Raw genomic sequence first — 25,403 nt, 5'->3', positions numbered from 1 at the left:
GAATTCCCTCCCTATTGACTGGTTCCAGATTGGTATCTGGTTTGTTAGCTTTCTGACACCTGGTAATGAAGTGTCCTTTATCCTTCAAGAGGAATGATCTTCCAGACGTTGGGTGCCACAGCGGAAGAGGCTTTTCTTTGGGGCCTTGCCAGCCAACACTCCTTAGTCAATGCCATTAGCAGTCAGAAAGAGATGGCTCAAAAGCTGAGACTGTAATTTGATTACTTTTATTCTACTGCACTGAAAAGAGTTGAAAGTTAATGCTTCCCCCTGCTTTCCCTTTACTCCACGCTTCTCTCTTCCCCTTCTTTTATTCCCCCACTATCTTTATTTTCACGTGTATTTTGTAAGCGTGTGTGTGTGTGTGTGTGTGTGTGTGTGTGTATGTACGTATGCATGTATGAATGAGATGGCTTCATAGTAATGTGGCTCTATATACATTGTGGGGCTACCAGCACCTTGAAAGACACTCAATAGCAGACTGGTGTCACATGCGCCAATCACCCATGGGACTGTATTCTGCACCATTGGAATTATCTGAATGCTCTTCAAGGGCAGGCCCATGTAATATGCATTGTAATAACCCAAGTAAGAGGTCACAAAGTATGAATGATTTTTCCCCCGTTCATATATTTTTGTAGTAGTTTTAATGGAATGTCTAGTGACTCATAGGTGGTATAGTATGAATTTAGAAGGCTAAAGAATTACCTTGAAGTAAGATGGGCAGCCTTTAAATTAAATTAAGTTAAATAAGATAAATAATTGTTCAAAAATGTCTGAGCTACTGAGAAAAGATACATATTTGCTGATTTTCCTGATTTGTGCAATAATATTTTGACCACACTTCTCCTGTATCAAATAGACATTCCTGTTATTTATCAGCTTTACCATCATCTAACAGAAGTGCAAAAGATCAACCTAGCAGTGCTATGCAGAATTTGGAAAAGTAATTAGAACCATCAAAATTGAATCAGTTGTAACTTTCATCTGCCTACAAAAATATTTCCAATATTTGAGTTTGTTACCAATTTTAAATTGTTCTACATCTTCTCATTCTTCCCAACAGTTGAGATTTTACATTTACCAAATTTTATGCTGGAATGGATAACTCACAACTTATGATAGTGAAGTTTAAAAAAGTAGCAGAATATTAACAAAAAAATCCCCCATCTCATGTTTAATATAAGAATAACAAGATCATTCCACAATACTAGTTATTAGTATTGTGTTGATAAAAGGCATCAAGTGAGACAAAAGATGACACTTTTTTTTCAGTTCACAGAACTCCAATTCTTTATTAATCACAGCTTGCTCACAATGACATACAGGAAAATAGCATTAATGAAGAGTAGAATACGCAGGCAGCAATTTCCAGGAGAATTTGGGATACCTTCAAGTTGGCAGCTGTTTCAGACAATATGTGTGTTGAGATTGGTGATATTATTTGACACAAGCACCTTGGCTAGTCATCCTGACCGCTTCAGCCCTCATCATTTAGATCAGGGGTGTCCAACCTTGGCAACTTTAAGACTTGTGGACTTCAACTCCCAGAATTCCTCAGCCAGCAGCTGGCTGAGGAATTCTGGGAGTTGAAGTCCACAAGTCTTAAAGTTGCCAAGGTTGGACACCCCTGATTTAGATAGTGTTTTAAAAGTAGGCAGGACAGACTAACACTGTAGAGCAGAAGTTAGTAGGATTAACAACAGCTCACTGATTTGGGATGAAAAATAGCACACGGAACATCTTGCAGTGTTATGAAATCACAAAGCTTAAGGCTGGAATTCTATCTGCAAAGATGCTCTTGGTCTCTTCACAGATTTTAGCAACTGGAGACAAGACAATATGCCTATTTCCCAAACTCGTATCCTTCAGATACTGTGGGGTTATGGAACTTCAGGAACTGCAGTCTAGGAATTGTAGTGCCATCACAAGAGGGGTGCACCAGATTTTGAAACACTAGAGCAGTGTTTCACAATCTTGGCAACTTTAAGTTGTGTGAACCAATTCCCAGAATTCTCTAGACGGCATTGCCAGCTAAGCTAAGGAATTTTGGGAGTTGATGTCCACACATTGTAAAGTTGCCAGGGTTGAAAAACATTGGACTAGACTAGAGGCTAAGAAAATGAAACTGACTGCAGTTTTTATTCCTATAAATTCCATGAATTTTTCTGGCAATGAAACTGAAACTGGGAAATTTTGTAATTTGGTCAAATATGGTTGTTCACTCCCTACTGCATACAACGCCTTTTAAAAAGTATCTATTATCTATTTCCCTTCTTGTTGGGAAAATTCTTTCTTTCTTCTAAACTTAAGACATGCAGCTTTACTGAATACTGTTTTATACCACATTAATCCTAATGTGTTCTAAAGGCTTTTTCCCTTAGATGTTTACGGGGGTTAAATTTCACTGAACCCCATGAAGCTTGTTTCTGTATAGCACAGCTCTGTTTTTTCTATAGCAGAACACTGGGGTTGTAAATAAATTATGATTTCTTAATGTTCTATGACTTCATTTTTCTAGACCATTTAATCAAATAAGAATGCCTACCTGTAATTGGCTTATTGACTTAAGCTTATTGATTGCAAAGCTTTCCATGTTACTAAGTAATGACGCGACAGTAGCACCGTAGACCTTCTGCTGACTTGGTTTTCAGTTAGAACAAGTATAGTTTGGCATGGATTTTGCTGCAAAGAACTTCATAGCAAAGTTCTAACAAATTTAACTGAATGAAAACAGACAACATCAAAAGCCTGTTACAGGACGTGTAAAGATTATGAAATAACTTGCATAATGCAATACTTGTATTTTTTAACAAAAATGTAAGTATTTACAAAATAAGATCCAAGTTTTAATTTTAAACATCAAGCAAATCATTCTGCAAAGACTGCATTGTTTTTAATTTTTTTGTTTTGTTTTTATTGAGTTCTTGATTCATTTTTTTTTTAAACCGTGTCATACATTTCCTATACTAATATTTCATGATCTGTAATAATATAGGCCAGGGAGTTATCCGACTCCCTCTACTGTTGGGCTCAGCCAGACAGTTCCACCTGGAGCTCCTTGTTTCTGCGGACCTCTGCAGCATGCCTTTCCTGGGAATAAAGGGGGAAAGTAGAGACAAGTTTAACATCCGACTTGCTCTCTTTCTTCGGGAAGAAATGTTAAATGGCAACAAGATTTGGCCAGCAACTTTAGCTTTAATAGGGCTATAAAAGAAGCGTTCTTAATGAAGCGGGACACAATTCTTGTTCTTTGATTCATGATAGCAGACGAATAGAAGAACAGAGTTGGAAGGAACCTTGGAATCACCTGCTCACGCAGGAAGCCCTATACCATTTCAGACAACAGATTGCAAGGAAGAGGAAAAACAGAATGATAAAGATTGCCTTCCTGCCCTTTTCTTTCAGGACTGTTCTGAATCTGGTCTATAACATACCCTACAGTCAATTTGAAATTGTTTTATTCACAAACTGAATAAAAGAAAAACTTAATAGAACAGTTTGGACTAGGTATCTAGTGCCCACTAGAATGCTGAAGACATGTGTATTGCAACTTCACAACACAAAACTAGGCCTTGTGTGCCTGTCTCATGAGATAATATGCAGATGGGGTCTGCATTGCCATGTGATAGTTGCTCATCCACCCTGTGATGACCTGGAGTGTAACACAAACGTAATAAAATCCAAACGTAAACAAATGTCCTTTAATGCCTCCAACTTGGCCCCACTGTTCAATAATTCTCAGTTGGAGATTAAATTTATTCAAAAATAGTCTTAAAAAGTAAGCAATACAGTCCAAACTCAATGAGCAGATGAAGGTGAAATAAAAAACCAAAACAAACTACAATGAAGGAGTTTTCACAACGGACCAGGATAAGTAATTACCAACTTCAAGGAGATAACAAGGCACAGTCTGTTGGAAGGATGCCAACCAAGATAACTTCAGCCCAAAATAAAACACGCTTTGCTTCTAGCAACTCTGTGTTTTAACCCTCTCTCTTATATACTATTCTCGCCAGCTTCAACCAATGAGGGGGATCATGGCCGCTTCCTCTCTTGTAAGCCAAGTTGTTTTCTTCTCTGTTCCTCCCTGCATGTCCTAGGATGAAAAGGGGATGCGCCTGGTTCTTCCTCTGAGTGCCCAGCTGGCCTTAGCCCTTCCCCATCCTCCTCCACAACCTCTGGAGCCACACCTCCACTCCCTATCGGCTGTTCCTCCTCTCCCTCAGTCCGACTCTAGCAAGGGCATGACACATCCCACCCCTCTGCAGATACCTAGGAATTTGAATAAGTCTTTGTATGTGAAAAGTCTGTATTGTGTGAAATCATGTGCCTACTTCTTTTCCAAGAATCTACATTTTGGTAGATTAATGAACACATTATTTGTGCCAATAAATTTATATAGCTGCCCTATTCTGGTATTCACAGAAATGACTGAGAACTAAAAGTAAGGAAGAGTACAAGATCTACAAATGAGACATCACATCAATTCAATCTTGAACTTAATGTACTTAGTGTGAATATGCTTGGAAATGTCCTGCAATCACACAACTGATTTATGAAAAGTACTAATTTGGAAGGCGCTTCCAAGCATATTCACTTTAATGTTAATAAAGTTTTGCTTCAAGCCAATTTCATGAAAGTCAAGGACATTGTGTGTGCAAGGAAAAAATATGTACAGAATGAAACTAGTGTGCAATTCTTCAGTTTTAGCACTCAGACATTCAGTTAACTATCCAAACAGGGCTAGTCTATATGCTCAAAATATCCAATTTATAGACATAAAGTACGTTGAAAGGTAAGAGAACCAGAAGGTTATATTGCATGTATGATCTTACTTCTATTCCAGGCAAAATATATATTTGTGATCCCCTTTGTTCACCTGATTGACATATTTATGTATTTTAAGGCCTGAAGCTTTTCATATACTTCAGCTGTGCCTAGCCTGGTACTCTCCAGATACGCTCTATTTCAACGCCAAGATTTTCCAGAATTTTGCAGGCTGAAAGTCAAAATACTTAAGAAGGTGACTATCTGGGGAAGAATGCATAGATTATGCATAGATTAAGGCATTATTCTGAATTCAATATCGAAGAGGGATGAATCTTTATGGACCATATTGAATCAGCAGGGGCCTGAGTCAGGAGGAGGGTCACGTACAAGAAAGTGACAGGAGTTTGATTGAATAGTCAGAATGTTCATCCTCAGCTTTTGTAAAACCTGCCGGCAGGGGGGCTTACTCCCACATTCACTTAAGCATAAATAAAAATCTTACCTAACCCGAACATTACTACTTAGACATCCCTACTCAACATCTTAGTAGGACTCCTGCCCCCTCCACCGCCGGTGCTTTATCAGCTCTGTTTGACTGACTGTTGGTTTGATCCCAGCCTGGTTACCTTCTCCTGAAGACGTTCAATAAGAGCAGCTAAGTTAGCTTCACGGTTTTCTTTGATCTGTTCCATTTTCAGTATCAGTTTTTCCTCTGCCATTTTGCTGAAGTTATTGTTCTCCTCCACAGCCTTCTGAAGGACTTCTCGCTCATGTTCTCTCTTTTCTGCCAGTTGTTTCAGCACCTGGGCCTCCTGGGACTGTGTAAAGTTGAAAAATAAAAAAACAATGAGCCAGTCGATTACAAAAATATTGAGAATAGAATAGATTTAGTGTAACTCTAATGTTCAGAAACAAAAGATGACTAGTTTGCCCAAGTTAAAAAGTTGATAAGTACAAGTTTTCCTATCATTCCTCTGTCTTCTTTGGACCACAAGGATAGGAAGGGGAAGATTAAACAGTTTTTTCCTTTAAATTTTGAAACTCTCAAAAAGATCTGGACTGAATATAAAGCAGATACAATCTCTGATGCATAAATTTGCAGAATACAGAATAACAAAGTTGGAAGGGATCATGGAGATCTTCTAGTCCAACCCCCTGCATGAATATGAAACCCTGTACTATTCAGGGCAAATGGCTGTCCAATCTCTTCTTAAAAACCTCCAGTGATGGAGCATCCACAACCTCTGAAGACAAGTTGTTCCACTGATTAATTTTTCTGTCAGGAAATTTCTCCTTAATTCTATATTCGATCTCTCTTTCCATCTTTTCTTGTCCTACCCTCAGATGCTTTGAGAATAGGGCAACCTCCTCTTCTTTGTGCCAAATATTAGAAGACTGCTATCATTTTATTGAGTTTGATTTAGACAGATCAGCAAATCAACAAAAAAGTAATCTTTCATAGAACTTTCTTAAATAGAAAGTTTATCTTAAATAGAATCTTCCTTCCGCAAAAATATATGGATAACAACTAGTAGTATTTCTCAAGAGTAGCAAAATTCTGTGACATCCACCCCCCACACCTCAACAATGAAAATAAACATGAGCAATAGCCATTGGCACAGGGACAAATTAGAAGGAAGTTGGAAGGGTGATGCATTTTAGGGATCCTTGGTGTGCTCTGAGCTTGGTGGTTTCTTGCAGACATTTCATTACTCAAACTATGTAACAGCATCAGTGCTAGTAGGGAGTGGGGTTTGCTTTCATTTTATATTCTAGTGGCATGCCCTGTCAGTGTTGATGGAAGTGGATTTAATGGTTCCTTAGTTGGGCTGTTGATTGGACATGGACAGATTTAGCCATAGTTTCAGCTGGGGAACTGTGACCATCCTAGGCCAAGTCCAAAAATGCTAAAGTATTCGTGGAAGCCTGGCAGTCTGACAAATCAGACATCAACAGGCACATAGACATAAACAACATCTATATATTAATTCAAAAGAGACAATCAACAAGCCAAAGGAGAAGCAAAAAAGATCAAAAAACTTTCTCACCAGCAATCAACACCTAAATGTGCAGAGATTAACACCAAGATTAATATTACACCAACAATCAAAAAGCAAACAATACCCCAAGCTGCCAGACAAGTAAACAGCCCAACCATAGAACCATCAAGCTCTCCCACCAGCTCTCACAAGGCAAGCCACAAGAATATAAAATGAGAGCAAACTCACTCCCCATTAAACTGACAATGTTACTTGGTTCAAGTAATGAAATATCTGCAAGAAAATAACCAAGCTCAGACAGCACTAAGGATCCCCCATTTCAACCACAAACTACAAGTATTCTCCTTTATCCGTATCTTTTAGGCTTTATTCCAGTTAGAAAAGTTAGATGAGAAAAGGAGTGGAAAGGCAAATATTACACTGTTATACACCATCATCAAAATTACTTTCCATAAATATTATTTATCCTGAATAAATTACTATTTATTCTCAGATGTCAATGATTTATGTCAAATCAAACACTTTTATTACGATCATAGATCAGAAAATATGATTTTTGTCTCAGTAAATAATGAAAGTTAAAAAGGGAGAAAAAGGAGAATTTAACAACCCTAGATGAAAAATGGCCAGAGAACTAGGATTCTAATGGGATTCTCAATTATGTAATTTGCTATTGACACTTGTGCATGAGGCTGACACTACTGATTAATAAACACTAATGTAATTACTAGGGAGAGGTTTAATTCTAAGACTGTGTGAAATCAATTAACAAGTTTAAAGCTATTTTCTTTGATAAGGTGTTTCTGGAGTTTTTTTGCTAGCTTAATTCTGCCCTAGAATCTCAATAACCTGGTCATGCTTCTAAACTACAGGCAGATGTAATAAAGCATATTTTTCTGGTAATCTAAGTTGATTTTTTTTTATTGTGAAGTACAAGTCAGAAAAACATGTATCTATGTGATTAGCAATCCTGTTTCTTAACACTCAGGTATTTGACTGATCTTAAGTTACAATTTCTTGCATTTTCAAACATGGATCTCATTGTACATATCATAAATGAAACAAATATAGATTCAGTTCTGAACACTCAAGAATGAGCTTTAAGATGTAATTTTTCACATCAGTTCAATAACCCACATGTGTCATAGATTGCAAATGAAACCTTAAAATAGCACTAGCACTTAGACTTATATACCACTTCACAGTGCTTTACAGCCTGTTCTAAGTAGTTTACAGTTTCAGCCTATTGCCCACAACAATCTTCCGACCTTGGAAGAATGGAAGGCTGAGTCAACCTTGAGCCTGGTCAGATTTGAACTGCTATATTGCAGCCAGCCAGCAGTCAGTAGAAGTAGTCTGCAGTACTGCATTCTAACCACTACACCACCATGGCTCTTATAAAATAACCCAAGAAATATCATCATGCACCCACTCTACTGTATATATGGTTAGATACCCTTCTCCTTTCTTCTGCAGCTTCCAGCTTTTTCTGGATCTCTTCAAGGGACAAATCTTTCTTCTTTGGAGAGGCTATAGTTCGTGGTGCTTCAGAGACAGGAGATGGCGGCTTTAAGATGAGTTCAAAAGCTTGGCCAGAGGCACGTTTGTTGATATGTTTGACTTCCATATCTGTGAAGGTAAAGTTGAAATTTCTAATTCAAATGGGATATCAATAATAGATAATTTGTGGAAGTGTAATGGCCATAACTAAGAGGTATAGGTAATTTTCATTAAAATAGATGCCAGAGAAAATGCATGTTTACAGATGGCTTATATTAATAACAAAATTTTATTTTGGGCTTGCAATGATGTATTTTGTTTGCTTAGGAGCCACAAAAAGAAATAGATGCTACTAGCTTGAAATAATTGTAATAGATCGGTTGAATTTTTTTGGTGGGAGGAACACTTTAAGTATAAAATTGGTATCCTTGCAGGAGTTTAACACACCCATTCAGTCACTTAAACCTCTCTCAAAACTAGAGAGAATTGCCAAGAGACTTACTCAAACCCATTAAAATGAAAATAAAAATAAAAGGATTATTGGGACTCTAGAAATGCAAATAGGTCTGTGATTACTACAGTAATGAAATCAGTGATAAAATATACATCTTTTATGAATTAATGTTTTAGGAATAGATAGACTAATATCAAAATATAAAATATTGAATATGCGTTAATATTTCCCATCTCTGGAAATTGCATGGTCAGTTATGATGCAACTAATGTAATAATTAGTAGATTACAGATATTTCACAATTATAGTAAAACCTAAGACTTCTCTAAACGAATATAATCTATCTAATTTTACTGAATGTAATGTATTTAAAATATATATTTATATATCATAATTTAGTTGAATGGTAATAATATTAAAATATTAATTTTAATAATAATAGTAAAGTTCTCTTAGGACAAACAATCAGTATTGTAACTCCTGTGCTCAGAGATATCTCTACTAGCTTCTTCTATCAAGCTTTCTGTTCCTTTAATTCTAAACCCAACAATTAAATAGGAAGTTAGTATACTGAAAAGCAAAACGCCAGCTTTTAGCATACTTTCTAATTACAAGAAGGTCTCTGAATTCAATATAAACTTCTCAGATACACTTAAAACTTAAAAATAGTGAATGGATATTGATTCTTTGTAAAACATTTCTATTTGCAAAGATACACCAGAGGATAAGAACATGTGAATGATCAGAACTGCGCAAGCTGTTTTTAAGTGGAATTTTATCATCATAACATGACAGTCATTTTGTGAGAGTTTCCATGATATGATCTCAATTTCCAAACATGAACATAGTTTGCCATACAAACTTTATATTTCATCAAGTGTCAAATCAATCTTTCCAACATGTTGCTTTCTAATATACTTGACTTCAGAAACCATAATCCTGTGCTGTTTTGCAGCATGGGAAGAGAAGTCAACATATCTTGCAGGTTCCAGGTTGGAAATCATTGTTAAAGAATAAAACAAGAGGAAAATATGCATCTCCCATGGAAGAACAAATAACACACTTCACTAAGGAAAACAACTGCAGCTGAAAATTACTTACCATCATATGTGTATATATTAATGTTGCGAGATTCTGGGTAAAAACAGGAGCAGATCAAAGAAAGCATGGACAGCTCCTTCATCTTTTCTTTATAAGCTGAAAGGGAAGAGAATGGATTAGTCCTTTCATCTTTTCCATTTACAGGGTGTTTTGATTTAATTAATTAATCTGCTCAGACTCCAAGCAGTCAACTTACATGACACATCTTAACTTTGGTACCTTTGTGAAATTAATTGCTACTTGATAAAAATATCTAATAAAATGTGACTTTTTTTTTTTAAAAAAAGGTTGTTTCTTTATCATTGAAGTATATAAGAATAGGATAGGATAGGCTGGGATGGGATGGGATAGAATAGAATAGAATAACTTAATTGTCACTTTGAATGTATACTAATCAGCATACATTATAATGAAATTTCATTGCATACAGCTTTCAACAGGTCACCACTTCCAATATACACTACATAACCATGACAAAATAAATAAATAGATAAATACAAAATTATGCATATACCCACATATATTATACAACAGAGAAATGACATAGTCTAATTCAGATATATACATGTACATGGCGAAAAAAAAATGAATCTTGTGAGTTTACCAGATGGATGGCAACATTTGCTCTTTCTGCTACATTCCCACAAACACATCCTCATTTCTAGCTCACAGTAGTAAACAAGAATAAATCTTTCTTTTGTAGGTTCACCTCTGCCGTGACCTACATTGAGTTAAGCTCTCCAGCTAGCAAATGTTGTGATGGAAGGAAGCCAATAATTGTAACAAAGTCTTTCTTTCTGCTGCAACTGTTTATTGTAGTATCTGTCTTGAGTCTTCCAAACTAGTGTCAAAAGTGCTTTGAGCTACCCTTGCCAGCTTTAAAGGAAATTCAGAGGAAGGAATGCCCTTTGGCTTTTCACTCAGACAGGTGACTTGACTGGCTCAGGTCCTATTCATTCTCAAAATGTTGTTTTATATTTGAACCAATAAGCCACTAGTATTTCCAGAGACAGGAAAGAGAAAACAGGAGATTTCAATTGATCCATGCAAACAGAAAGCTTCTGTGGACTAAAGGAATGAAGCCTTACTTCACTCTCACTGTCTCACACAGGTTTCTCTGAAGCCATGTTTCTCTAGCTGTTTACTGAGAACACAGGGAGAAATGAAATACCTAACAATTATTAAAAAGTAGCTTATGCACATGAACAGTTTTCCTCCCAAATGAGTAGTGGCTTCCAGCTCTTAAATGCCTATTTTGTGGAACATGAAATTACATCCACATCATATCTACATGTACCCAGGCACAAGTAATATTCTTTGTTTGATATGCAAATTGGGTATGTAATTCTGATTAATTTTTATTTTGACAGAATTTTATCATTCCTTTCCTGCTGTATGAGAAAGTGTTTCAGAAATTCCTCTCAGTTATAACATGGGGAAGTTCAAATACATGTTCAGAGTTACACATATAATGGCATTAATAATTATTGTGGCATTGGAGATATAAATAAATAGGTATACACACATTCCATAGCTCTTCTGCCTTCTTGTACTAATAATATATCAACTTCTGCATATTCTGTCTTGTGATATCTATGTACAGTATAAAGGCATCACTTTGGTTGTTTGAAGTATGTGGTAGTGATAAATTGTTGAATTGACAGAAAGCGATAAATCTTTTTCTTGCTTCTGTTCCTAGTCCAGCTATGTTGTCCTCCTTACTATCACATCTTGCTTGCACGTTCTGTTGGTTTCAGATTGAAGTTAATTACAAAATTATCAAGTTGTTCTTCTTCATCACTGGTTGGAGCATAAACTTGGATAATCACCAAATGACAGGATTATCCATGAGGTAAAAATTGTGTTTTTTTGGTCATTGACTGTACTATAGCCTAGTACTGTCCTTGCTATATTCTTTATGCCTGTGAAAAACAGCATAACTCTCTGGCTGAACATGGCCAATTCCATGGCATTACAATTCTCTGCTGCCTAAAATGCTAATTTCATTCATTTATCTTCCATTGTTGAGGTTTCCCATGTTCATTTCATCTTCCATCTGCATTTATATCTTTGCATGTTTAAATTATTTTTTCTTGTATGGCAACATTAGTAGCAGCTTAACCTGATTTTAATTAGCCACATCTTAAACACCATTAGTATTCCAAAAGTTCTTAACATTTTTCCTCAGTAGTATATTGAGTGCCATCCAAAACAGTATGAAGCCTTTGCCATTGTTACTAAATTCAACACCCATGTCTGGCTTCATTGCTACTTAACATATTTTAATAACATTTTATTTATTAAAATATAGGAGACAGAGGAGCACTAGAGGGGTCCTGTTATCTATTTTCAATCTATTAGTTTACAAAATGTGGCTCATTTGAAGAGTGTCCTCCTAGCTTGGGTGAGAAAAAATAGTTTTCCTTCTTCGAGAAGATTGTTTTCAGTGGCTGAGATCAGTGAATGGTTTCATTAGACGTAGTCAGATAATGCTCACATTCTTTTATGCAAAGGAATGGAATCTATGCTCATTTGAAAGATGCATTATTTATTTGTTTTCTTTATTAATCACATTTGCCATTCAGAGACTCATGGTAGCTCAGATTTTCTAAATAGGTCTGATTACATCTTCTTCCACAATTAGCACCAGTTGAGAAGATTGCATAATTCATAAGGTGACTAGATCTTCTGGAGGGATGTATTAATTTGTATACATTTACTAACACAAATAAAAGTTTCAGAGAGAAATCCCACCCCCTCAATGTTTGCAAGGGTTGTTTCTTCTTCTTCTTCTTCTTCTTCTTCTTCTTCTTCTTCTTCTTCTTCTTCTTCTTCTTCTTCTTCTTCTTCTTCTTCTTCTTCTTCTTCTTCTTCTTCTTCTTTCTTCTTCTTCCTCTTCCTCTTCCTCTTCCTCTTCCTCTTTTCTTCTTCCTCTTCTTCTTCTCCTTCTCCTTTTCCTTCTTCTTCTCCTTATTCTTCTTAGTCTTTCAGTAATTCCAGATACTTTGTGCTCACTATTGCACGTTTACATTGTGATAAAACCATGTCAGGATAAAATCCTCTTAAGGACTAAGAAACAAACAAAACAACAGACTACAGCTACCAAATCAGCAGTGCTAACATGCCAATGGCCACTGTAGGACAGGAAATAGATACAGAAAATACTAACTCTAACGCAGACCAAATCTAGCAGCCCAACAAGAGATCCCTTTATCTATCAGTCAGAAAGTGGAGAATAAAGCAGATCTTCTTTTCCACATCCATTTTCCATTCTTCTATGAGGTATTTCAAGAGAGCCTCATACTGAAATGCCATTTCTATAAATATTCCTGCTATCACATAATCTACATCAAGAACTCAAGATATCATGCAAACCTAATGAGCAGCAAATGCAGACTTGGGCTACAGCCAGATGGATTGGGCCCTGAAAATTGATTTATTTTCCATGTTTACCTCATCTAAAACTGGGATTAACCTAGCAAAACCAGAATGTATAGTTTCCTAATTATTCAAATTAAATCAGCAGAAAAGGAACCATATAGGATTTAGTGCTCTACAACATAGGAACTGGGTTGTATCTCTGTTTTTCCTATATAGTCACTTGAGATTTTGCACAGCTGTTACAGATAGACAATTAAAATTCCACTCAAGTGCATCTATGGAATGGTCAGTCAAGATGGTGGTTGTAACCACACAATCAAACCTTACCCCTTTTATATAAGCATCAATATTCTATGCCTATACAAAGGGCCATGGTTTTGATTGTGTTGCCGTGGCTGCTTACTTCTATGTTTTGATCCTTCCTTGGTGGATGATCCTGTTTCCAGTGCTACAAGAATTGAATATTTCAGAATCTTTTCCAGACCTTCAGAGGAAGAACTGTATGTGATATGTTGGTTGCAATTACACAAGCCCAGCCACTTCATAAGATCAGCCTTATGACCATAAGTGTAAACCATCATTTAGTCTATTTCTTGTTTGGCCAGCAAAATTACCTTCATTTTTCTCCCCCCCTTCAACTTGTTTTAATGGTAGAGATTTATTTTGCCCGTCAAAATAATTAATGAATTAGATTGTACATTTAAACAAAAATACATGCATTAAATCCATAAACTTACATATCATGCTATTCCCTTTACAACCTTATGCAAAATGAAAGAAAGGAAAGGAGAGGAGAAGAGAGGAAAGGAAAGGAAAGGAAAAGAAAGGAAAGCAGTTATTCAATAGACTTCTCCATATCTTTTTGTCCTTGCAAAGCTTATGTGCTCTCATTCATAATCTCCTTTATACATTCTTTTTTATCCTTTAAATTTCTCACTTCTTTCATGAACTCAATCCAAACATGACTTTTCCCTTCTTCTGCTCCCTCTTGACACAATCACTGTTATTTCACATATTTGTTTTAGTGTACCCCTTTCACATTGATCATTTAACACATTCCTTCAGCATCCATCCATTCTTGATCAATCTCTACTTATGTTACTATACATACTTCTTAAGTACTTCATTACCACATCATTCAATTTATGTGTCATCTAACATACTTACTTACTTGCAAAATTTGGGAGAAGCACATTTTACACTCAGCTTTCTTCTCCCTTTGCACAATCATTCATTCCTCACACAGACCATATACCACCAGTACCTTTTCCCCAGCATCTTAAAATTTCTTCCTCTATTTCCCAAAATTCTACCAAGGTGATATCATCATCATCATCATCATCCCCACCCCTACCCCCATCTTGTTCTAGTTTTTAATCACTAAAATTGTTCATTTCATATTCTTGTCAAATACATCTATATCGGACTACATTAATTTTCAGATCCATGGTCATCATTGTATCAGACAATCTAACATTTGTTGCAAATTATTTAGGTCCTTAGTCAATAGCACACCATCATCCGCACACAAATGTACATGAGCATTCACATCCCCAGACACCAGCCAGCGTACCTATACAGAATGATAGAGAGAAAGAGAGTGGGGGAGGGAGGAAGGGACGGAGGGAGGGAGAGAAAGAGATATGCATTAAAAACAGGGAACATCACATATCTCAATCTTATTCCCTGCTCAGGGAATAAGCATTTACTAAACATTATTCACACTCATGATTTATTTTTATCGTACATATGTGTTAGAATTTGAGAACATGCTCAGAATTATTCCATAACTCAAACGAATTCTTGTTATCATATGCTTTCTCCTTTGAACACTCCCTCAATTCAATTTAATACCAAATCATTCCATCACCTTTATTTTAAATTACTGTCATTTTTCTGGAGGGTTCCAGTTCAGTCCTCTTTACCCACTTCTAGGATATTTTAAAACTGTATTTCAGAATTACTCAGTTTTATTTAATCTTAACCACCCCCTTCTGTCTTTAATTCTATGTCCCATATGATCCATTTTTTACTTTCTATGCATATTATGCAGTATCTTTCTTTCTATCTTCTTTCTTCTCAAAAAATTATTCTCCTATATAATTTTTCCTATTCTCAACCTCTTTCAACTCTTCCTTCCCCCAAGCATCCTTTTCTCATTAGTGTGACTCTGCACACTTCTGTGGCATTCCATAACATAATTCTTCTTTTTTTGTTCCAAGTGCTTCTGCACACTTATTGCTTATATTCATATAAGTAATCCATTCTGTTGAAGGGTTAATCTATCTTTTAATATTGCTTTTATGAAGGCTTCATACCTAGTCATCCTGCAATCATGCTACTTTCACATCACTTTAATATGAATCAGTTTTGGTTTTTGATTAATTTCTTTGCCATCTCTGTATACAAATAACATTGTACTTATCTGAAACAAATATTCTTTATTTTCTAAGCAGATATTCACTAGCAGTCCACATTCATTATTATCAAAATTAATTCATACTGTCTCTCATTTATTCTTCATAATTGTATGTTGTAATCTTCTGGGAGCTATACAGGTGAAACTCAAAAAAATTAGAATATCGTGCAAAAGTTCATTTATTTCAGCAATGCAACTTAAAAGGTGAAACTAATATATGAGATAGACTCATTACATGCAAAGCAAGATAGTTCAAGCTGTGATTTGTCATAATTGTGATGATGATGGCTTATAGCTCATGAAAACCCCAAATCCACAATCTCAGAAAATTAGAATATTACATGCAATCAATAAAACAAGGATTGTACATAGAACAATATCGGACCTCTGAAAAGTATAAGCATGCATATGTACTCAGTACTTGGTTTGGGCCCCTGTTGCAGCAGTTACTGCCTCAATGCGGCATGGCACAGAAGCTATCAGCCTGTAGCACTGCTGAGGTGTTATGGAAGACCAGGATGCTTCAATAGCGGCCTCACAGCTCTTCTGCATTGTTTGGTCTCATGTCTCTCATCTTTCTCTTGGCAATGCCCCATAGATTCTCTATGGGGTTCAGGTCAGGTGAATTTGCTAGCCAATCAAGCACATTAATCCCACGGTCATTGAACCAGTTTTTGGTGCTTTTGGCAGTGTGGGCAGGTACCAAGTCCTGCTAGAAAATGAAGTCAGAATCCCCATAAAGTTTGTTGCGAAAGGAAGCATGAAGTGCTCCAAAAATCTCCTGGTAGATGACCCTGGACTTAATGAAGCACAGTGGACCAACACCAGCAGATGACATGGCTCCCCAAATCAACACAGACTGTGGAAACTTCACACTGGACTTCAAGCATCTTGCACTGTGTGCCTCTCCATTCTTCCTCCGGACTCTGGGTCCTTGGTTTCCAAATGAGATGCAAAAGTTGCTCTCATCAGAAAAGAGGACTTTGGACCACTGAGCAACAGATCAGTTCTGTTTTTCTTTAGCTTCTGATGTTGTTTGTTGTTCAGGAGTGGCTTGACAAGAGGAATACGACATTTGAAGCCCATGTCCAGGATTCGTCTGTGTGTGGTGGCTCTTGATGCACTGACTCCAGCCTAAGTCCACTCCTTGTGAAAGTCCCCAACACTTTTGAATGGCCTTTTCCTGACAATCCTCTCCAGGCTGCGGTCATCCCTGCTGCTTGTGCACCTTTTTCTTCCACACTTTTCCCTTCCACATAACTTTCTATTAATGTACTTTGATACAGCACTTTGGGAACATCCAACTTCTTGTGCAATTACCTTTTGAGGCTTTCCCTCCTTATGGAGGGTGTCAATGATGGTTTTATACAGAATTCAGGTCAGTGGTCTTTCCCATGATTGTGCTTTCTACTGAACCAGACTGAGACCATTTAAAGGCTCAGGAACCCTTTGTAGGTGTTATGGCTTAATTAGCTGATTAGAGTGGGACACTTTGAGCCTAGTATATTGAACCTTTTCACAATATTCTAATTTTCTGAGATTGTGGATTTGGGGTTTTCATGAGCTGTAAGCCATAATCATCTCAATTATGACAAATCTCATTTTGAACTATCTTGCTTTGCATGTAATGAGTCTATCTCATATATTAGTTTCACCTTTTAAGTTGCGTTACTGAAATAAATGAACTTTTGCACAATATTCTAATATTTCGAGTTTCACCTGTAGATGATATCACATTGGTCATAAATATTGATCTGAGGAGTTCTTGGTCATTGGAGTGTGGTCATTTTCTTACAGATGTTTCATTACCTAAACTTGGTAATACCATCAGTGCTAGTCTCGGTAACATAATCTGCAAGAAAACAACCAAGCCCAGAGAGCACTAAGGACCCCTTCATGTCAATCTTGAATGACAAATATTCTCCTTTATTGGTAAATATTGACCTCTCCAGTCATCTTGACTTTGGTTAATGGAGGCTTTTGGATAATTGAAGCTTTCACATTATCACTTTCTGTGATAAAGGCGTAGATTAGGATATAAGTCATAGATGTACATGCATCATACGCAGTATTCTCTCCTAATGGTAAGGACAACACCAGTCATTGGGGCAATATTTCACAGAAATAACTAAAATTTAGATTTATAGCAAACATACTCACATTATTTTATACCTAGAGATTAACTTGCTACTGTGTTGTCGACATTCCACCAATTTGGAGGTAATACATATTCAAAATACCTTACTTCAACATTAAAATAAAACAAATGTACTCTATTTTTTTAAGAGTTTAAACTTTAGTTTAAACCTCAGTATTCATTAATAATTATAAAAGATCATTTCAACAAATGTAAGGATTTTACCTAATACTTCTGTATTAGGTAAAAGTCAAAGTACAGAAAGACTTGATCGGTGCTTGGCTCATGTTTAAATATAAGGTCACAATCACACTTTTTTTTTTTGGTAATAGTATGAAAATCATTTCCATGGACTTTTCTGTCCTACAACCATGCAATTCCCTGGGCATCTCCCAACCAAATATCTCATGAAGCCCAGATAAGGTTGTCTACATGTTATCACCTATCCAGGTTAAGAAAAAAGGAAAGTCAAGAAAAAGTATATAAGTATCAAATATAAAAACAATGAATCCATTTTTTTTAAATATATCAAGTTACATTGATTTTTCCTTCAAACAAGAATATTAAAATATTCTTCAAGAGATTCTAGTCTGGTATCTTTTAAATGTATATACACAGAGTTTAATCTAAGACATTAAATGACATTAATGATGATTATAACATCAACCTTTTAAAGTAAAATTAAAAAATCTGTTATTGGCCTTTGATTTTCAATGATATAGTCTATTTCTGCCTCTGCTTCTATTGTGTTAGTTTGTTTTATTGTTGTTGTCCTTTAGGCAACCTTTCCATATGTGTTTGCATTCCAGCTGAATGTTCTGCTTTGTGAGAGACACCACAAAGGAAACAATGAGATTGAATTCTTATGAAGCATGAAATGCAGGCCACCAAAAGGTTGCATTTCTTTTAGCCTCCCATAAATGTATTTACATTGACCTTTCAGTGATTTCATTACCAAGAGCAGTCTCATAAAGTTTGAAGGTTAAGTGATCTGGCTATGCAGGGTGCTTTTAGTTTTATTTTAACCGTGCTTGCAGTTTATAGCCTGTTTTCTCTTTCATTGTTGCAGAGACTGTTAAGAGTATTCATTAAGTTAATAAAGCTGGATTTAGCTGACCCTCTTTTAACAAAAACAAAAAAGAGAGATAAGTACAATGGTCACAAACTTATGTATGTACTGGGTTCTATCTTCTTTCTAAAATCTACCTAAAATCTAAAAGAAAAATAGGGATTCTATTGATGGGTAGCATAAATAATTCTTCATTGTTTATTGATTCACAATCAGAGGGGTGTCTGTAGGGGATTGTCCAAAAAATTCAAGATGGTAACTCCAATGTAAAATAGCAGGCAGAACAACACACATCAAACGTGGACAGAACTTTAATTACACTGTTGCAGTTGCCAGGTTGACATATTTGATCACCCCTGTGGACACTCCTGCTTTGCAGACTAACCAAGATGAATAAACCAAACACCTGTCCTGTTTCACAGCAGCATTAAAAATCTCCTTATAAAATAAGTCCCACAGTATGATATTCTGTTCTAGTGACATTTTTAGTACTCTGTGTGAGAAGAGTAATCCCAAATTAAAAATATTCATGATCCATGCCATTGTTCTGCTTTCAGATTCTATTATCTTTTGACACAATAGCACAATAACTATCATGAATAAGAAATGGCACCAGCAGAGATGAAAAAGAATCCTGGTTTTGTTTTTGGATTGCCTTGGGATACCCTAACAACACATGTCTTATCAACCTCAAAGCTGGTTGAGGTAGGAAATAAGTGTGAGCTTCTGGATTTCATATGCAAATAGCAGACAAAGCTTATCACTATAATTCTCCACTTCACCAAATATGGTTTCTTAGAAAGGTTGTAAGTTCAGCCTGAAGCTGTGATACATAAGTTATTGAGTAGGTGTATAAGACTTTGTACTTTAGCGTTACTGCACATTATAGGAGAATTGAATTTCAGAGAACACCAGCAGAACAATTTATCTTAAGTCTGAAACTGGATAATGATAGTAGCTGTATATATATATGATATAAAATTTAGGTATATGAACTGATTACATAACATGGTCATGTATAGTTCAGTGCTGGGATTCAAAACTTTTTACTACCGGTTCTGTGGGTGTGGCTTGTTAGGCATGGCGTGGCATGGCTTGGTGGGCGTTGCAGGGGAATGATACTGCAAAATCCCATTCCCTCCCCACCTCACTAACCCGCTTTCCAGCTCCATTCTCCTGTGCAGGGCAACAAAAGAAGACCCAGCCGATCATCTGGGACTCAGGAGGCAGAGAATAGATGGGGGCGGGGCCAGTCAGAGGTGGTATTTGCCGGTTCTCCGAACTACTCAAAATTTCCACTACTGGTTCTCCAGAACTGGTCAGAACTTGCTGAATACTACCTCTGGTATGGTTTATTAAATACACATTGATACTGTATTCATCTGGGTCTCTCACCGTCTCCTTGTCTCTCCCTCTCTCTCTGCGTGTGTATGTATGGTGCATGCGTGCATGCCTTTGAATGCCTTTGAATCAGTATTGACTCCTGGGAACTGACTTGACTAATCGCTAAAGTTTTCTTGGCAAGATTTCTGGAGTGTTTTGCTATTGCCTCTTTACTAGGACTGAGAGAGAGTAACTGGCTCAAGGTTACCCAGCTGTAGCAGATCTAGAACTCACAGTTTCCCAGTTTCTAGTCTGATGCTTCTAAACTGACTCTCCTTTCCACTTTATAGACAATTTAAAGTAATAAGACAGAAGCATTATTGCCTGTTGGGACACATGCTCATATTAAGTATAACCAGGAATAAATGAATACAAATCAGAGGTGGTATTCAGGAGATTCTGACTAGACCAGTTCTGGAGAACTAGCAAATACCACCTCTGACTGGAGATTTTACAGTATCCTTCCCTTGCCATGCCCACCAAGCCACGCCCACAGAACCGGTAGTAAAAAAAAAAATGAATCCCACCACTGATACAAATGGATATACTTTGTTCAAACTGATTTTTTTCCAAAGTGTTTTTTTTATTACAAGAGTATCAGTCCATACCTTGACAAAAATATAAAAGTGTTTGCTTCTCAGACTTCATTGGTAAATAAAATGGAACAAGAAAATAAAAAGGTACTATTATTGCATGTCTTGGGCAGTTCTTTTAGAAATGTGTTAAATGGAGGCATAGGTCTACTAAGTTTAACACGTAATCCTGAAGTGAGAAAGGTCAATGTACATTACTTGATTCAACCCTGGCTGCTTTAATAAAATATCTGCAAAGGCTGGATAGGTAGGGACTGCCTATTCACAAAATGAGTCTAGGACAACTTGCCATAGCCGTGGCAAGTTGGCTGTGGCAAGTTGTCCTATTCCATCACAAAATAACTGCTGGGTAGCCATGGCTAGTCCCAAGACATCCATTCACCAGGAAGCAAACTGATGAATTTGTTTGCCTATTTCCATTAATCCTTCAGGATGGTCTTTAACATTCCATTTTATCTTTTTTTTTTTTTAAAAAAAAAAATCCAACCAGCCAACCAACCAACCAACCAACCGACCGACCGACTTAAAAATAAACATCACCAGGTTGCAGGAAAGAATGTAACTTTGTAGTAAACATAGTGAAATGATTCTCTATTTCTTGATGGCCCCTTTTTATTGCTTTTTTGAAAGCCTCTTTTTAAAATTCCTTCTATATAAAATATACCCTAATGAAATATTTTATACAGGATTTATCAAAAAATGGATCTTTTAGAAATCAGTCCAATACAATCATGCAGCTCTTAATGTGCTTTGCTTTAAATCGAACATCATGAAACTTCAGAGCTTCTAAATCTCATGGATCTCTCTCTTTTTTGATAGGTTTCTTACAGACAAAATTGTCAAAAATTAAAAATTAAAAAATTAAAAATCCTAAAACAATTAAAACACAAACACAATAATCCCCCAAGCTTTGGGAGGAAAAAAAAATCCAGAAAACTTTCATGCTACCTAACCAATTGGATTATCTGGGCTCTTTCAGTCAGGATTCAGACCTTATTATTGCACTGAGGTACCATTGGCATTTTTTTTATCACTTCTGCAGGAACTGGGGTGGTGGAGGTAGATCTCTCTTGACTCTCTTGGATCTCTCAGTGGCCTTCAGTATGATCAAACTTCTAATTTTTATGGACCAATTTACAGAATTACAGAAACTTACCATCTTTGGTTCTGGATGGAACTGTACTTCCCATAAGAGTTGATGCACAATTTAGGAGTCCTTCTAGACTCTCAATTCCTATGCAAAGAGCAGGTGGTAGCTATTACTAGGAGGGTATTTGCACAAGTCCATTTTGTATGCCGGTCACCAGGAGATCCTAATCACTGTCACTCATGTTTTAGTCACCTTTCATCTGGATTCACCAGTGATTTTTTCATAGGGCTGCCCTTGAAGATGATTTGGAAGACAAATCATGGTACAGAAAGGCAGCAACATGAGTAGACCTTTCTTGGTATTTGTAACTTCTATAACTGTGCAAAATGAATTGGCTCCTGGTGGGTTTCCTGATGCAATTCAAGGTGCTGATTATCAACTTTTAAACTCTTTATGACATAAGAACAGGTTATCGGCCTATTATAATAATTTCTGCCCATCCCATGTACCAGAATGGATGCAGTCCACATTCTTTATATTACACAAAGACATTAATAGTATCCAACCAGTATGTCTTCTCTTGTCATGGTGCCTACCCTTTGTAAAACCATACTGCTTGAAATTTAGATATCCTTGTCTTTGCTGGCCTATTGTAAACTCCTGGTTCTTCCCCTGACATTTGGCTACATTGTGGGATGTTGTACTTTTTTGTTTATATGTTGGCTGACTTGCTCTGAGCATGTGAGTTGGTTTTTAAATGATTTTAATTTGTTTTCTTATTACTGGTTTCTCTATTTGTGAGTGCCCAGAGTTATGTGTTGAGTGGGTGGTCATATACATTTAAAGATACATAAATAAATCCATAAATCTATATGAGGGCAGAACCTTACTCTTTCTGGATAGCTTCCTCCTCATAGCCCTAGTTCTCTTGTTAGGTCTGGCTTCTATCCACTCATGCTCTAACAAAATTGTAAACATTTTATCGCATTAGCATTTCTTATATACTTTGGGGAGAACCCAAACAAGCAAAATAAAATAGAAGTTGACATCTTTGTTTGCATTTTCTCTTTCGCACAAGAGAAAGCAATGTATAACTCCTTGCACACAGAATGAAAGGAATACTATAGAGTGTAGCTTCTGGATTGTAATAACCAGCATCTGCAGAATATATTCTTCCCAGTCTATAAAGAGGAGGTTATATACGTTTTCTCTAAAAAGTAAACCTTCAGATAGTCAAAAAGTCAGTTTAAAACCTAAAATTAAAGTGAACTTGGTTTAACCATAATGCTCACCTCAGTAAAATAATAGGAATTGTTCCATGTATTTGTAGATATAATCTCATAATAATAGAAACACTATTTTTAAAACAAGCATTTCGAAAATATCCCAGTGTTTCAAACTATCATAGTAGTAAATCAATATGTTCATTATTAAACAGTCTGTTTATATAACTATGTTCTAAAAGCTGTCCCATTGCATACTTTTTATTTCTATTTTGAAATAAAATTTAAATTCTAGGCAAGGAAACACAATTACATAATGTATAGTGACGTAGTAATGATTGAACAACTATAATAGTTATAATTATTATTAATATAGCAGCTATTATTTTAATAAATAATTGTGATGATCCCCTAATAATGAATAAATGTCAAATTAATTAACAACTAATTCTTGTTGAATAAACTAATTAATTGTAGTCCTTAGTATATTATGGGGTGAGGTTGAGGAACAGCTAATATGAAATGGCTGAGATGTTGAACCAGGACTGGGGAACCTCAGGTGCAAATCTATCCCCAATATGGGAGGTCACAATCCAGTGCTGTAGGATGTTGCTGTGAAGGAAAAGTGGAGAAGGATGTATTCAGTATGTCACCTTTAGTTCCTGAAGGAAAGAAGCATACAACTTTAATAAATAAATAAAACAATGGATTGCCAAGCTAATTATCTTTTGAAAGAATTTACATGTATATTTATAGCCATATAACTGTAGCTTGACAGATTTTATTATCAATAAAATTTGTAGGTATGAGATTACTCCTCAGAAGTTGAATCTGTGTCAACTTCCTCAACCAGAGGTTTGTCAGCATGTTAGACTTTAAGTCCTGTAAAATCCCCACCCCAGTTAGCCTTTTAAAAATTCTTAAATGCTATATTGCAAAAAGTCAATAAAAATGATTTGTTGCTTATGAAGTATTTAGGATAGATCTAATGTGAATAGGAGTGAGTTGGCATGAAACCTCCCCTTATTCATGTGCTCTCCAACTATTATCATGTTCTTTTGGATTTAAAACTGAAATAAGATTTACTGAAAAAAATACTTTTTTGTCTGAAATGTTTCAGAGAATTATAGAACTCTAAGGAAATATTCCTGACCAAAGCTTTATTGTTATGACTGGATAACTGATAATGTGAACAAGCAACTAAGGTTTTATTAAATAATCATTTAGGCTCTTTTAAAAGCAGTCAATATGCTTTTTATATATTCGAAAATGGGAAGGAGTGGCAATTTGAAAGAAGTAGAAAGCATATCTGATTTATTATAACTGTACCACAATATGTCAGCATATTTTTCTTTGATGGGTGATTGCTTTGATTTTATATTGGAATAGTTTAGATTTAATTTATCAGCACAGATCAATTATTTTATTTTCCATTGAGAATTTTTCTCAATGTCAGTGAGGTGACCTGAACAGAGCATAACTGTAACTGATGCCTTCACTTCCCACAAGGCCTCCTGCTTTGCTTTGCTATAAAGTGATAAGTTATTTGAAAAGGAAAAAAAAAGTATGGGTGTGTGTGTATCCTGCTGGAGAATGGTTTGGGATCCTTGGGATATGCTTTCTGCTGATGTTAAATTTAAATCCATCTCTTTCATGTAATCGAGCAGACATTAAATATAACAAACATTTTATGTCCCTTGCTACAGCAATTTGGGACTGGGAGATTTGGTTTAATCTCCCAGTCACTATAAATCACAATGGAAATAATGCCTATGTGGTTTACATGCTCTTCTAAATGCCTACTTTGGAAGAGATGGCAAAATAAAAATTCAATCAATTTGTTGCCATATATATTAGAATTCAGTTTTATATAGAGCTGAAAGATATTTCAAAATGTTTCAAAATCAATATCATATTTTTTTTAGATTCAGCAAATTTTATAAATATGAACTTCAGAGAGCAGCCTAGGATAACAGAGAAATTACAGTAGCTTTGCCTACTCGATGTTTTCTAGTGAGACTGAATTATGGTATCATAATTTCAAATTGCTGGAGGACCCAGTTACTTGCAGAAGGTTCTTGAAATTAGATGGAAGACCCTGTGAAATTGAGTTGAGGACCTTCACTGCTCTACCCTAAAGCACTAAATGTTTTATCAAATGACTAAAATTCTTGAAATCCAGTTTATTTTGATTAAAAGCACATGTTTGAATCGCTCCTATTTACAGTACCTCAGTGGATGAAAAGAAAAGTGCATTTTTGGCTAGATCTTGCTTATTAT

At 36.0% G+C, this 25,403-nt stretch overlaps 1 protein-coding gene across 3 annotated transcripts in view; it reads right to left on the bottom strand.

The window, feature by feature from the left end:
• Positions 1-1,264: 1,264 nt before the first annotated feature.
• Positions 1,265-25,403, bottom strand: part of STMN2 (stathmin 2) — a 178,680-nt gene continuing 154,541 nt past the window's right edge. For all 3 annotated transcript variants that reach the window (XM_087961918.1, XM_087961917.1, XM_087961919.1), the window contains exons 2-5: positions 9,829-9,924; positions 8,230-8,402; positions 5,400-5,591; positions 1,265-3,093 (exon numbers count right to left, since the gene is read on the bottom strand). In XM_087961918.1, the coding sequence (XP_087818044.1) occupies positions 3,034-3,093; positions 5,400-5,591; positions 8,230-8,402; positions 9,829-9,910 (507 nt within the window). In that variant the 5' untranslated portion in view covers positions 9,911-9,924 and the 3' untranslated portion in view covers positions 1,265-3,033. The remainder of the gene's footprint in view (positions 3,094-5,399; positions 5,592-8,229; positions 8,403-9,828; positions 9,925-25,403) is intronic.

This window comes from Notechis scutatus, chromosome 3 (assembly GCF_049901735.1).
Source record: "Notechis scutatus isolate UNSWTSFEM ecotype Mainland chromosome 3, rNotScu1.2, whole genome shotgun sequence".
Lineage (NCBI taxonomy): Eukaryota > Metazoa > Chordata > Lepidosauria > Squamata > Elapidae > Notechis > Notechis scutatus.
This window is presented reverse-complemented; position numbering and strand designations above follow the sequence as displayed.